Source organism: Enhydra lutris, unplaced genomic scaffold, assembly GCF_002288905.1.
Source record: "Enhydra lutris kenyoni isolate GAN:26980312 unplaced genomic scaffold, ASM228890v2 scaffoldscaffold52, whole genome shotgun sequence".
In the NCBI taxonomy this organism is placed as follows: domain Eukaryota; kingdom Metazoa; phylum Chordata; class Mammalia; order Carnivora; family Mustelidae; genus Enhydra; species Enhydra lutris.
Genome location: NW_019154136.1, coordinates 2,930,868 through 2,947,355, shown reverse-complemented (window position 1 = coordinate 2,947,355; position 16,488 = coordinate 2,930,868). Strand labels below are relative to the sequence as shown.

General features: G+C 38.4%; 1 protein-coding gene across 2 annotated transcripts in view; it reads left to right on the top strand.

Annotated features, from left to right (window-relative positions):
* LOC111157163 (glycine receptor alpha 2) overlaps positions 1-16,488 on the top strand; it is a 177,980-nt gene that overhangs the window by 67,017 nt on the left and 94,475 nt on the right. For both annotated transcript variants that reach the window (XM_022518436.1, XM_022518435.1), the window contains exons 5-7: positions 472-554; positions 3,514-3,651; positions 5,381-5,595. In XM_022518436.1, coding sequence (XP_022374144.1) covers positions 472-554; positions 3,514-3,651; positions 5,381-5,595 — 436 coding nt within the window. The remainder of the gene's footprint in view (positions 1-471; positions 555-3,513; positions 3,652-5,380; positions 5,596-16,488) is intronic.

The following is a 16,488-nucleotide window of genomic DNA, read 5'->3' as shown; positions in this document are numbered from 1 at the left end:
AGCATTTGCCCATTTGATGGAAGGAGAACCAATGCCCAACACAACCAAATTATGTTTATCACATCATTTACTGTTCTTGAAGCAAAGTCCACCTCTCCCAAAGTATAATTCTAAAATAGTACAAACTTTACGTGTTTTGGACATCAGTGTGGGCAAGAGCCCATTGTTGTCATTTGATACTATTTCTCAGCGCTCTTGTTGATTCTAGACTAAACTTGAGATCACTGAGGTGGGAATGAGAGACTGGAAGTTGGGAAATAGAGAGTAAGGGGTTATAACAAAATGCTATATTCTTAAAATTTACCAATGACTACTTGTTCACTTGAAAAATAGAGAGCATTACACTGCATGGAGCTTAGATTTCATTATTTGAATCAGTGTCTCTTTGCTTAATGCCAAATGTATTGTTGATTTGTTTCTCAAGAATCAGACCTTGCAGATCTAAAACTTGTTTTTAATTTTTTATCTAAGACTCACCTTGACCTTATCCTGTCCCATGGACTTGAAGAATTTTCCAATGGATGTCCAGACTTGTACAATGCAGCTGGAGAGCTGTAAGTCCCCACTGTTGAAATGACTGCCTGCTTGTTTTAACTGATGACTTGGTTCTTTAAGCTTGTGATTAAGAAGAAAGGACTCATAAGACTCATTCTCTACCTATTACCAACTCCCAAGGCCCTAATGGAAGGACAAGCAAGTGTGCATGTTTCATACACAGAAAATCTTTCAAGTAAAATGCCAAATACCTCATCCTTCCTCACAAAAACAAACCTGATTTAGTAGCTTTTATTTGAAATGAAAACATCTCTTGGGAAAATTAAAATTACTTGTCATTCAATCTCTAAAATGAATCACTCTCTCATCAGAAAACTGTACTTGTTTCTATCTTATGTTCATATAGACCATTACCCCAAAGGAATTTTGGCAGGAAGGGATAATTGATTTGAGAACAAGATACAGGGACCTTAGCCTGAGGAGGACGTAAGAACAGGGAGGCAAGAGATGATATGGAAGAATAGGCATTTCTCTTTGATGGGTAGGGGATCCACAAAGGCATGGGGAAGGAAATAGAGAAATGCTGTCTACTTTGTCCCCTTTATGTCCTAGCCCTGATGTCACTGAAATCTTTGACACGTGCCATACGCTGCTGATGCCTCCGAGGTAATAGGATATTTAGGCAAGAGACATGAAAATTTTTTTGGCTTGTTCTGTCACTTTCTCTGTTTGTAAAGTGCAGAGAATAATAAGCAGTACTGACCTACAGGGATGTTAGGAGATTTAATGAGGCAAGAGCAAGCAAATACTTTTAACTTCTTGGTTTAGATGAATAATGAAGATAAAAAGACACATCAACTATTATTAAAAAAGAGGCAGTTACAGGGTTTTCTTGTGATCACTTAAAATCACTGTAGATTTCCCTTGAAACTCCCTACAGAAATAGAGAAAATAATGAAATGTCTTTGTTTTAAGAAGTTGTCAGGGACAAAATGAGAATTCCTGATTTACAATAGGTTTTATGTATTTTTTTTTTTTCCTATTGCCTCTTCTCTTGAGAAGAAAATTGAGAAAAACATTTTCTTATATAATGGTTCCTTCTTTGTGTCTCCTCTACTGGTCCAAACTCTCTCTTGCCTCAACCCAACACTTATTTTCTCTGTAAAACAGCAAGCATAGCTGTCATCTGAGGCTCCTCCAAGATTTAAAAAACTCCAATTAGTAAATACGCTTGGTCCTTGCAGGCCCTAGAAGTAATGAAACCACAAAGTGTTCACCACTAACTCCGAATGGGAAGGATGGGAATTATTCCTTCCTTTTTTACCCTCATATTACTTACTTCCTCCTTCCCCAACTGTCTTCCCCTCATCTGTCTGTCCCAGTCTGGGGCTTCAGGATGGCTGGCAACAACTATTATTGTGGGTTGATTGGATATGAATATGGGATTACACGAATATGGGGATATAATCTTCTCACATTGGTTGGAGACACCCAACAAGTACTCATATAGTGTTGCAAGAGACAGGGTTGGCCATTCTCTTTGTGGAACATCAGTGTTTGTATAGGCTCCTCTTCATAATCCCTTGCTTTCCATATTTTATTTTTGGCTTTGAATAGAAAAGGTGGCTCAAAGAAAGAAAGAGGAAAGTAGATTCCAATTAACTGTCATTCACTTCTGGGTAGCTTTGGTGAGTCACTATCTTACAGTAAACAAGAATCTATAAACTCAATAAATATGCTCAAGTTATTGGCTCACCAAGACCTCACATAATATCCCTTGTCCTCCTCACTTTCATGTTAGAGTTCAAATACCACAAAGAGGGAAGGGAGAGAAATGATACCTGAAGGAATAGCAGCCTTCGTCCTGGGGTGCAAAAAGATCCAAAAACACTTAGCACATAATGACCTAGTTAGTGGGAACTTGGAAACCAAGAGCTAACTCTGGTTTACTAAACTGATAACATTCTTGCTTTGTATGGTTCAGGAGTCATATAACAATATGACCTTACATGATGGAGAATCTGTTTTACTTCATATTAGTTATTGTGATGAGTGGGCCCAGTTAGCAAGATGCTAGCACAAATGAACATTCCCGATTTGCATTATTCCACGACTTCCTTTAAGGTTGTCTGCCTATGCCTCCCCACTTGGCAAAATAACAGAGGATTGACCATAAGAACTTTAACCTAAGCTTTCTTTCTTAAAATTTAAATTTAATTAGCCAACAGATTGGCTAATTAATTGGCTAACAATAATACAGCATTACTTTTTGATGTAGTGTTCAATGATTGATTGGTTGTGTATAATACCCAGTGCTTATCACATCATGTACCCTCCTTAATGTCCATCACCCAATCACCCCATCCCCCCAACCATCTCCCCTCCAGCAACCTTCAGTTTGTTTCCCAGACACAGAGTCTCTCAGGTTTGTCTCCCTCTCTGATCTCTTCCCTTTCAGTTTTCCCTTCCTTTCCCTATGATCCTAACATAAGCTTTCTGAAAACGAATCTAAAATACCCTAGAAGAGGGGCCAAGTTTGCAATGGAAGTATTTTAGGCAGACTGTGATGAATTCATTCTCATTTAATAAAAAGGAAGAAGAATTCTTTTCATTTGAAATACAAACACTAGTGCCATGATTGGATTATCTTACTGGATTGTCACAGACACAGCTCTTTCAAGTAAAGACAACCTTCGAAGGATTTTTATATCCATTTACTTGTTTGTTCTTCAGAAAGATTTAGTAAATCAAGAGGGCAGAAGAAAATGGACTTTATAGATTCCATTCTCCCATTACACAGAAAAAATCATTCAGAAATAGCTTTGTCTCTTCAATTTCTTTGGCTTCAATGACATGTAGTTGACATGATGATTGTAGCTCCCTTACTAAAAATGATTTTGAATTGATTGAGCATGTGTCTGCTTTAGATGGTTTCCTTGTTTGTTCTTTACATGGCTAGACTTTCAAGCTTTCTTGGAAAGATGCATTTAATTTTTCGCTATGATTTGTTTACTCCAGTTGGGTACACGATGAATGACCTGATATTTGAGTGGTTAAGCGATGGTCCAGTTCAAGTTGCTGAAGGACTGACCCTGCCTCAGTTTATTTTGAAAGAAGAGAAGGAACTTGGCTATTGCACGAAGCACTATAACACTGGTAAGTTTACTTTCAGCTGCTAAGCCCAAGTGGGCTCTATTCTGCAACATGGCCTACATATCACACCCCCTTAATTGCTATATCTTTACCAAGAAAATGGAGCTACAAGACACAGACCTTGGCTCAAAACCCCCTTTACAGATAAGATGCTTGGGCCCTCTGGCATAAATCAGTGAGCCCAATAGATAATTTTTCCAAAATGGAGATAGAAGGAAAAAGATTTGGGATTCTTCTGCTGTTCCCTTGCTAACCATGTGCTGTCAAATGAGTCTGAGGAAATGTGTACAAGACTTTGTATATAGTGCAGGAAACGTATAAATTCTGGCCCATTCTTGACATCCGCTCTTGCCATTGGATCCTCAGATCAGTTTGTATTCTCTGACTTAGTGGAAGAGAGGAATAACCACATAGGTCTTTGTAAACCCAGAAATACAGTTACTATGCTCTCCACTCCTTGATGGTGATGGTGATAAGAATTTGGATGAAAACCAGCTGATGGGAATTCTGCTGGCTCTAATGCCATGCACTGTCACTGGTGCTGATAGACACATGGGTCAGAGGGAGAATATGAGTTGGTAGTAACAAGTGGGCATATGTTGTTACCTGGAAAATCATGCCTGTCCAGTAAAGTTGATGGCTTTTCCTATGAATGTCCCGGTGTTTGATACCACATAAGCTGATCATGGAGAGGCAAGCTAGACAGGATGGTTTATTCAGTGACTGCTCCAGGTCACTTGCTAAATAGAATGTTCATGAATACTTATTCCAATAGTCAATAGTGCTTCTTATGAAGTGGCCAAAACCTGATTCCAAGGTGTTTTTCCTGACCAAGAGGAATCCAACCTTATCTCTCATAATTTGTGTGGACTAAGCCAAATTACCTTCCAGGGTTCTGTCTCCAAACCAATTAAAGAGGAAGAAAAATGGCAAGGGGCAGGAACATCTGTCTCTTTAAAGTATGTTAAAAGTTTTAATATCTTTGTATGTATTATTTTTTATAAATACTGTAACACTGTAAATAGATTTTAGGAATATTCTAAATGTCCTCAAGCAATTACCCAGAAAGCTAGGAAATTGCTACAATGACTAGATTATATGCAGGGCATACACAAATGTATATTTTTCTCTTATTATGAATAGCACAAAGATAGACAATTTTCCAAATACTTTGAGAGCCCCATGTGAACTTTACTATTTTCAACTGTTACATATTATGCATTATATATTATATGCTATACATATATACCACAGGTTATGTATTATATGTTATATATTACATATTATAACCTCACAAAATGTGACTATTTCTACTGGTAAGTTTCTGACAGGCTTGCAAATTCTGAAGCTTTGTCTAAATAATCAAGCTACAAGCACAGATTCAGAAAAATGGTTTGGTCTAGTGACTCTTTTTTTTTTTTAAAGTAGGTTCATGCAGGGTTTGAATTCACAACCCTGAGATCAAGACCTGAGCTGAGATTAAGAGTCAGATGCTCAACCTACTGAGCCACCCAGGCGCCCTTAGTCCTGTGACTCTTTAGATCACTCATTCTCACAACTGTTAATTGAATTACTGGTAGAGTTGAAAAAGAGTTGAATTGGTTATGTAGGGTGAGCATTTTGTGCCATCTTCCAAATCCACCTGTAATACCCTTAAAAACTAAACAATGAAAGGCAAGAATGGGAAAGATAAATTTGAATTGGATTTTATATCATTATTTCCTGCTTTCAGGAAAGTTTACCTGCATCGAGGTTAAGTTTCACCTGGAACGCCAGATGGGATACTATTTGATCCAGATGTATATCCCCAGTCTGTTGATAGTCATTTTGTCCTGGGTCTCCTTTTGGATAAACATGGATGCAGCCCCTGCTAGGGTTGCACTGGGCATCACCACCGTCTTAACAATGACCACCCAGAGTTCGGGTTCCAGGGCATCTCTGCCAAAGGTAAGAAGTCTCCTTACTTGACAACAAGTGATGGGGATCGAGGGGCGGGCGCGGATTGTCAAAGGTCTTGTGACCTGGAGAATGCTGTGAAGACAGAAATGTTTGGCATCCTGTGGTACTGTTGGAGGTGCAATGTAAGAAGAGAATTAAGAGCTGAGTTTGAGAGAATTAGAGCTCTGAGGACATGGGAGATTCCTAATCAGATCAATTAGGGGAGAGGAGAATCAGGGTTGAGAGAGGAGAGGAAGGAGTGGAGGCAGAAACATGGCTCAGGAATTATGTCTAAGAAGTCCTTGACTGCTTTTGACCTCATGCTGTTCATGAGCCACGAAGCTTGTAGGAATTAGAATAAGATTGATGCAACTTATGCTATATTGTCAAGTGTTTATTGGTGAGCCTATTGTGATTCATACACTTAGTGAAGTCATTTACAGTAAAAAAAAAAGTTTGAATTAAGCTCCTGGAAATTTATACAGAAACGCTATGTCATTGAGTATATACGAGATATAACTATAAAAATTAGAGTGCAGCAAAGCAGATACATGAATCTTTGCCATTCCTTAATTTACCTTAATCGCTGACACACTATTATTTTCAAGTGACATGGTTACCTAGAGAAAGAACAGTGGAGTCTTCCAAGATGGTGAAAATTCCGACAACCATGGCAGGTGGATAAAGGAGCGTGAGATGGATAATAGGTACACATAGACATCTTGTAGCACTTCAAATAGTAATCCATAATGGCTGTATAATTTATTTTTATGTGAGGGCAGGTCCTCTATAGTTGTAAGTATTGCCTAAACAAACAATGATAATTGTCCTGTTCATGAAATGTCCCAGCACCCCGAGAGCGTGCCTATGGGTATTTCCTTTTCACTGGAAAAGTACATTGAGTCGCTGGCTTCAATTTTCCAGGAATGTGAGTTCAATTTAGTATTCACTGTACACTGTCTCATACTGGTTGAGCAGTCTCTCCAAAACCTAGTTCCAGCAAATAATTGAGGTATAATCCCCTATCTTTGCTGGCTTGAGCTTATGTACAGTTGTGCTGCATTTGACATGAGATATGTTAGATCATGTTCCACATTATCTGCTGTGCTGAGAGATAAGATGACATGTGGAGGAGGTCTGTGGCTGTTCTGGAGATGGACTGAATGCTGGGGGAACTATCATACAAACTTTCCAACTTCTATGCCTCCAAAGATAAATATTAGATTTGTATGCTAATAGAGAAAGGGATAAATCTATTTCTGATATTTTTTAATTTTCAAATAACATACTGTACAAAATACTTGTGTTGCATTTCTATTGAAATATAGATAGCAGAAATACTAACAGCTTTCTTTTCAGCTACATAATCAAAAATCAATTTTACCTAATAAAAATTCTAATCCACTGTGTGCCTCAACCGAAACAGGTTCATTTACTTATGTCTTGTTAGTCATTAGTTCTAGCCATCACTGCATGCTATGCCATTAAACCTCAGGATGCACAAAACATGTAGTTTACAATTTAATAGATAGCTAAAGTATTGGTTACAAGTTGTAAGCAGATAATGTCAAAAAGGAAGACATTTATAGCCTCCAAATTCCCATTGCTATTTTAAAAAGTAGTCATTTCATCTCAAAATGGGAGCTTCTGTTTTTACAAATTTGTTATTCATTCTTATTAGCTATTATGATTCTACATCAATGGTCAAAACTATTGTTGAATCAATGGTCACTGATCAGTGATCTTTGTGTGTAGAGGCAATCAGGAACTCCAATAAACTAAGAGATAAGTATAATCAAAGTCATTTTATACTTGGCTCTGAACTCATAGTGGTTATCCTTTTGCCATCAGCAGGTTTATCATCCTACGTATGTTTTTCTTAGGCTATTATTAAACATGGTTGGCTCTCAACTGACTGTGGGGAGATGTGACTCATAGGGATAACAGTGAGAAAGGAAAATGGGATAAAAAGTGAGTCATGGAAAATAAAAAATTGACCATACGTTTACACACACACATACACACACACATACTCGTTTTAATTTATAAACACTGTAGTCCCCAAGTAGAAGCACCACTGTGCTGATTGTACAGTTGTCTCAGAGTCGGTAGCCCTTTACAGACTAGGCATGCACCTTGCACTTTAAAAGTAAGACATGCTTGTTAGAGAAAAAATAGAAGATATAGAAAATACCATTAACATTAACTATCCACTAAGTAACTGTTGTTAAGACTTTGGTATATTTTCTTCCAGCCTTTCTTTGATGCACATTTGGAGGCAAACCCACACACAAGCACACCCAGAAAATAGAATCAAAACTGTCTACAAAGACAGTTATATACTATCTTCCATTTCCATAGCATTAAAAATCTATCATGAACATAATTTTCAATGACATAATAGTCTATCTGGTATATTAATCACCATTTATCTTACTATCTTGGATATTTAGGATTTTATTGTTTGCTTTTCTAAGTGCGATCGTTATATATTTGTATATGAGAGCTTGTGTCTCATTGTGTTCTAGAAGACGTGTGTGTATGTATTTATTCATTTATGTATTTATTATATTATGTTATGTTAGTCACCATACAGTACATCATTAGTTTTTGATGTAGTGTTCCATGATTCATTGTTTGCATATAATACCCAGTGCTCCATGCAATCTGTGCCCCCCTTAATACCCATCACTGGGCTAACCCATTCCCCACCTCACTTCCCTCTAAAACCCTCAGTTTATTTCTCAGAGTCCATAGTCTCTCATGGTTCATCTTGCCCTGATATATTTTTTAAATCTTATTTTACAATTGGAAAAAAAGAAGAAATTGAGCAATGATTAGAGCAAATGAGGGACAATCTGTAGGGAGATGCCCAATATCTTCCCATTCAGGCAAAAATTTTGTCTTGTTCATCAGGTTAACTTCAGCATTTACTACGGTCTGTTACTTATGCTAGATGATCAATAAATCCTCATTGAATGGATAAAGAAGTTAATGAACAACCATGTTTCCCCATGGGAGACCATGTAGAAGATAGACTTAACACAGAATCTACAAATGTTTTACAGAAAATATTCGAGTTCTAATATATGGAAGAATCTCATAATAATATCACATACACTACAGAGGAATGGAATTTCTCTAAAGGACTATGTCTCTCTTTTCAGAAGTCCTCAAGTAGACTTTGGGAAGTTAAGAATATATCCACAAATAAGTATTCTGAAGTACAGGCAGGCCTCCCAGATCTAAATCTTAAAGACTTCTTTACACTCAACCTCTCCAAGCCTGTTTCCTCATTTCTAAAATGAGAATGACCTTATCTACTCCTTGTAAAAACTGAACTAGGATGAGATGAGGTATTACATATATAAATCATTTTGCCCAGTTTTAGTACATGGTAGCACTCAATTCATTCTGGTTATTTTTATTGTTATTTGTTCCCAGTCCATAATATAATAGAAAAGACTGCTCCATGGGATGAGAAGTAATATTAGAAGACTCATAAAGGGCCTTACGAGTAGAAGATACCATGTTCTTTGGATGGCCCATTATTTGTTTATAATCATAATGCAAATGAGGTGAGCTAAAGTTTGTTATACAAATGTGTGTGTGTATAAACCCACATATGTGTCTTTCATAGGTAGGCAATTTATTGAATGGGTTAAGCTCTAGAGCATGTGAATAAGCAATGGCTCTATTTTTCTCCAGTCACTTCCATTAAACATCCTCTGTTGCTTTTATTTTCCCTGTACCCGGAGGATACTTCAGAAAGATTCCATAGATTCTCAGTTACTATATGCCATGCCATTAGACTCAGAATGAACAAAGGTGTTTTACAATTTAATAGACCGCTAAAGTATTGGTGATAAGTACTTTAGCACAGTCCATTATCAGATTTTTTAAAAAATCAGATAGCTTGAAATAAAACTTTAGTCTAAAAACCAATTCAACGCTTTTTTTCCTTCCTTGCCCCCAGCTCAGGCCTAATCTTTGGCTTGAAGATGTCCAGAAAGGTGGACATTTGTCTGTTCTTACCCTTGCTTTTCACAGTTGTTACCCTTGCTTTTCCAATTCTCTTTCCCACTCCTGTTGCTTGCTTCTCTACTGTTAAGGGCTGAGAGTGAAAGAGTGGATGGAAGAAAGTTGTACAAGACTGACACTATTGTATTTGAACTCTTGCCTTCTCTAATGGGAAGCCTCCAAATACTGCATTCTTGATGGCTGAACTTGAGTTCCTTGGTAATTCCTGAGGATCCTGCACATGACACCATTCATGGATGAACAATGCAATCTCTGGCTGGTATCTTATTTCCTCTTATCTATCACCTCCTACCAGCATATCTCATACAACTTCTTACTCCCAGGCTCTCCTTATTCAAGTAGATAGCCCTCCTGGTTGACATGTTTTGAAAATGATTCACATCTATCTTCCACACCGTTTATTTGGCACACCAAGAATGTGTGTTCATTGCCTTGCTAAATAGTGGAAATGCAACGTAACTGTTAACATGTTTGCTTTCACCCTACCATCTTAGGTATTCTAGCTAGCTTACTCCCTTCAGAATTTATTCAGATGAGAAACAAGTACTGCTGTTCATTTTTTTCATACAAAACCCAAACTTCTGAGGATACATGACAAGTTCTCCTAATAACACCTTTATTCTCTGATCCAGGAGCAATATGTTGAAATTTCAGCAGCTCAACAGATACATGACATGTGCAGGAGATGCCAGTCTTTTCTCTTACCAGTGTGGGGGTAAACCTCTTCTCCCCATCTTTAGGAAAATAGGGGAAAGGCCACAGCACTGTCATTATCCATGAATCCCATTACTTCAAGTAATTCTTTTCAAATGTCTAGTTTTCTGTAATGGTACAGGGTATGGAGTGCAACTGTCTCTAGATTACATTTGCTTTGTTCTAGCAAGTCCTGCATCCTTCATACATACGTGTAGAGTCTCCCTTCAGAGTGAGGCTTAAGTTGACATTCTGAGAAAAGAATATCCCATTCCCATACTGTTACACTCATAAATAAGCATACTTAATTTTAGAGCTTTATCCCTATGAGGGCAAGGGCTCCACTGATATCATCCATTTTTACATACCTACTGCTTAACACAACACCTGGCTCATAGTAGGTGCTCAGTAAAGAGTGGGTTAATAAATGAATATACAGTATTAAAAAGACTTATGGTTAAGTGGTATGCCAGGTGTAATTTAATTGGTGATTCATTCATCCATTCATTTATTCAACTAATATTTATTGAATGTTTTCTCTGTGCCACCCATTGTGTTAGGGATTAAGGAAATCAGAGATAAATAAAACATACTCCCAGCCCTCAGGACCTTGTATTTTAGTATGCCAGAGGCAGATACTTGGAATGGTAATTGTTACACAATGCGGAATACAAGGACACCCAGAAGGATGCCTAACCTATTAAATGAAGTAGGGAGAAATGGAGGGGGAGGAAAGGGGTTGGAAGAAGACAGCCAGAGAAGGAGGGAGAGAAGTAGTGTTAGGAAAATGGCTTGGAGGGATCCTGAGCTGAATCTATGAAGCAGATTAAATAGGTAAGGTAGGAGGTGGCAAAGGTCATTCCAGGCAACAAGGACTTCCTACTCATAATATTTGGGCTACACTCAAAATAAGCTTTTCTAGAAGACATTCTGGGCAGGTTTCCAACGTGCTTCACAAATTTTAAACACATTTCAAGTAAGAAACTTGTGTTTATTGATTCCAAGTTAATTTCCTGCTTTCCTGCCAACCAAAGCTTTTTGTGGTTTTTGTTTTGTTTGGTATGGTTTCGTTTGGTTTGATTTGGTTTCCAGAAGTTCTATCTCCTCCCTCAATACAGGAAAATGAAATACCAGCATGGTATCTGTTCTATAGGTGCATTCCCATTTGAAGCTGTAAATTTGGTTTTTTAAATATACATCTCTGCCAACCTCCAAGAAGCTGATCTGCTGGTAATTTTCTATTTGGAGCTCAAAACCCCTAGTAGTAGACTAAATGCTGGGTGTATTGTTGTCTTTTCGACCCACAGGAAAAAATCAGGATGAATTGAATAGAAGGCTGTGAGACATCAGGCAGGCTTTGAATGTGGCCAGAGTTAAACGATTATTTTCCTTTACTCTGTATTTGCTATTATTACTGAATGGTTTGAAGCTACTCCTAAGTGTGTCTTGAGTCCTCATTTGTAGCAGCAGCCTAGAGACTGTAGAGGTGAGAGCCAGTGTTGGTAGGGGACAGTTGGGTTGATGTGGTATGCTGGTAACTGACAGATCCCTAACCATCTCCTTAAAGCACGGATCCAGAGGTATTATCTTTGGCCATTATTAACTGAAATGCCCTATGTCCTATATAAGGAAATTTCCCTTTACTTTTCAGCCATCTGGTCAACTAAGACCAGCTGGACCATTTCAAGCAGCTGCCAAACCCAGGACAGCTTGAAATTTAAAACAAAAGAGGCCATAGTCTTACCATGTTTGGTCTTGCTTTATTCCCCATGAGAATGTTTCTAGCTAGAGACTGTAGTAAGAGAAACTATGAAAGCAGTAAGGCTGATACTTACAGAAGTTTTGACATAAGAATTTGTCTGGATGTCTGTTTTAACTCTAAAAAAGTAAAAATGATTGCTCCTTGAATCAAGTACATCCCCAGCTAATTTGAATGAATCTCCTAGGTCAGACTGGTATTTCTGGAAGAAGATGGAAATAATTCTGTCTTGTAAAATCAAGATTTTAATTAGTTCTCAGATAAAAGGTTGAAAAGTAAGAAAGCCAAGCTTTGGCAAATTGATCTGCAGGCTTGCTTGCTTTAGCCAGATGTCTGCATATATGGGAGACTACATAAACTTTCCCTTCCAGTATTTCCTGAGACACAGCAAATTAAAGAGTTGTTGATATAATGAGTATATGATAAAAATATGCAAAGAGATGAAGTGCACGAATTCTCTTGGGACAGAGCTGGAGCACCAGTGGCTCAAGAATACTGTTGGCAACTATGGAGTATTATGCCTCCATCAGAAAGGATGAATCCCCGACTTTTGTATCAACATGGACGGGACTGGAAGAGATTATGCTGAGTGGAATAAGTCAAGCAGACAGAGTCAATTATCATATGGTTTCACTTATTTGTGGAGCATAACAAATAGCATGGAGGACAAGGGGAGATGGAGAGGAGAAGGAACTTGAGGATAATTGGAAGGGGAGGTGAACCATGAGAGACTATGGACTCTGAGAAATAATCTGAGGGTTTTGAAGGGGCGGGGGGTGGGAGGTTGAGGGAACCAGGTGGTGGGTAATTGAGAGGGCATGGATTGCATGGAGCACTGGGTGTGGTGCAAAAACAATGAATACTGTTACGCTGAAATTAAAAAAAAAAATACTATTGGCAGCCTTTACAGGGAAGCTGACAGTGGGAGAAGCTACCCAAGCTGTGCTTCTGCTCAAGTCCTCATGAAGTTCATAAATCTTTTTGGGATAGCTTCTAAGGTTCAGGATTATTATTTTTTATTTTAAGTCCAGTACAGTTAACATACAGTGTTATATTAGTCTCCAGCATACAATATAGTGATTCAACGCTTCAGCGCATCATCCATTGTTCATCACAAGTGCCCTCCTTCCCCACTATCACCTATTTCAGCCAGCCCCCTGCCCACCTCCCCTCTAACAACCATCAGTTTGTTCTCTATAATTAAGAGTCTGTTTCTTGCTTTGTCTCTTTTTTCCCTTTGCTCCCTCGTTCTGTTTCTTAAATTCTACATGAGTAAAATCATATGGTATTTGTCGTTCTCTTATTTCACTTAGCATTATTTTGTCTAGCTCCATCCATGCCACTGCAAATGGCAAAATTTCATTCTTCTTTATGGCTGAATAATATTCTGGTACACACACACACACACACACACACACACACACACACACACCTTCTTTATCCATTCATCTATTAATGGACTCTTGGGCAACTTCTACTTCTATGATTTGGCTACTGTAAATAATGCTTCAATAAATACAGGGGTGCATGTATCCCTTTGAATTAGTGTTTTTCTATTTTGGGGGCAAATACCCAGTAGAGTGATTACTGGATCATAGGGTAGCTCTATTTTTAACTTTCTGAGGTTTCTCAAAAAGTTAAAAACAGGATTATTTTGACTCTCTCTGTCCATTTCACTAAAATGGGTAACTCTATCTAGGTCATACAGCCTAAATGTCTTTGGTTCTTATAAATGCCACATAGTGAGGGGAAAATCAACTATTATGGAACATGTACTACATAAAGAAACAGAACTTCTTAAGAAGACTGACACATACATAAAATATATTATAATTCAGTAGAGTATGGGCAGCGGGGTAGATTTTTTACAAAAATTGCTATAATGATTCTCTGTATCCATACCCTTTGGGTAATAGCCCCTCCTACATTGACTGTCAGTTTGACTATGTGACTTGCCTTGGCATGTGGGACAATGGCAAATGTGACATAAGCAGAGACTTCAAAAATGCTTGCATACTGTAGCTAGCTTTCTCTTGCTACTCTTGCGATCCTATACACACTACCATGTGAATACTGCCAGGCTAGCCTTTTGAACGATGAGAGACATGTGGCCCAATTATCTCAGTTACCAAGATGACAGCCAGATAACCACCACTTCCTTATTCTCTGTTCTAGGCACAGTGGCCTCCTTGCGGTTTCCTGAATATGCCAAGCACATGCTCTCATTCCCAGGCCTTTGCAATGACTATTCTCTGTGTCTGGAACACTCTGTTCCCAGATAATTACATGATAAATGTTTCCACCCTTTCCAAGTCTTTATTCAAATCCTGCCTCTCCAATAAAGCCTTTTCTAGCATTTATCACCGCACCCATGCCCTCATCAATACTCTGACCCAACTTCTCACTTTTTTTTTGTTTTCCCACTGTACTTTATTACCTTATAGCAACACTATGACTTGTATAAAACTCCATTATGGATTATGTTTCCTGTATATTGCCTGTTTCCCTTAGCTTGATTATGAATGCCATGAGGGCAAAGATCTTTATCTAGTTTGCTCCCTAAAACAACACCTAGTCTATAGTGTATGCTTAGTAAATGTTTGTTGATAGAATCAATGAATGAGTGAATGAATGAATATACACATCTCTAAAGTCTAGTCATCGTGGAAAAATCCATCTAAACTTTCTTAAGGATACAGAACAAATAAAGGAACCCACATAGCCAGGGGCCCATCTTTCCTTAACTGGCTGGCTGTTCATTACCGCAGAGAACCCTGACTTCCTATGTTATATTACTATAACATAATTACATTATTTTAAAGTTTTGCTTCTCTGGCTGTATCAAATAGTGTCATGGACATTTTTTGATAGCTGTTTCTTATAGAGTAATCTAGCCAAAGAAAAAATAATAAAACAGCAATGGTTTAGATGATGAGAGAGTGTGCATACAGGCTATCTTTATCTAAATTTTGCTTCCTTGGCACTGTCACAACTAATTTGGAAGTTTCTCAGTGTGCCATTGCAAGTGTCCATTTCCCCTTCTTGCTGCTCCAGTTTGTTTGGATGTAAGTGGAGCCTCTGAATTCTAATGAAGGCATCCAGGACTCTCCTCATCTGAGCTCTCGACAGCCACTCTGGGCCACAGGTGCCACACTGTATTCTTTCCTAGGGGCCCAGACATCAGAAAATACTCTCCTTTCTTTACCTAACAAAAACCAAGTGGATTTTTGTTTTCCTCTGATTTTAGTTATCAAAGACTGTTTATTTAAACTTAAGGATTGCTTTGGGCTGCATCTAGGACTTGAGAGGCCATGAGCTCTGATCTGAAGCCAACTGTGTATACCTAAAGCAAGTCATTTTCCATCCCTCCCAATAACGGGGAAAGGGGTACAACTTCATTTGCTTTCCAAAATTGACTGTGCCTTGATGAAACTGGAGTATCAAAATATTTTCCAAACTACACATGAACTGAGCTTATAAAATCTTAAACTTGTGTGTTGTTAGAAGAGCCTCCGCAATCCTACTAGGGATGTGAAAACTGATGACATGAAGGTTAATTCACTTCTCATTTTTAAAAATCTGCTTAAAGTGGGGGTACCTGGGTGGCTCAGTCCATTAAGCATCTAGCTTTGGCTCAGGTTATGATCCCAGGGTTCTGGGATCGAGCCTGGTGTCGGCCCCCGGTTCACCGGGGAATCTGCTTCTCCATCTCCTTCTGCCCCTCTACTTGCTTGTGTTCTCTCTCTCTCTCAAATAAAATCTTAAAAAAAAAGATCAGGTTGAAGTGGATGCCACTTCTTACATGAAGCCCACATGGATCTCCATAAAATGTAAATGGCCTATTTTCCTTGCCTCCACGGTACTTTGTGCTTTGCATCAATCATTGCATTTTGGACTCCTGGCTCAGTGATCAGGGCCCATGTGTCCTTTATTGTAAACTTTATTGTAAACCCCTTGTGGAGAGGACCTAGTATCATTCAACTCTGCATAGCCCCTGTGACATACACAGAAGCACTCCTCAGTAGTTATTGCTGAAGTAATGTAAGAAGACCATGTTCAACAGTTCCTAATGTTTGGTGATCAGAGTAGGAATTACTGCCAGAGCTTAATCGGTCTGAATAGAAAGTGTCACTAAAGCAGAGGGTCTCAGACTTTGCTGCACGTTAGAATCAGCTGAGGAAATTTTCAAGCCTTCTCAGACTTCACCACAGAGAAATGAAATTAAACCATCTGGCAGTAGGGTCCAGGCATCAGAATTCAAAGAAAATTTTCATGTGTAGCCAGGGCTGAGAACTGCAGCTCTGAATTTTGTTGTGGTCTGGGCAAATGTTTTCAGTGTTTATCATGTACCAGAATATATATTCATTTGAACTTCACAACAACACTCTGAACTAGATATTATTATTATC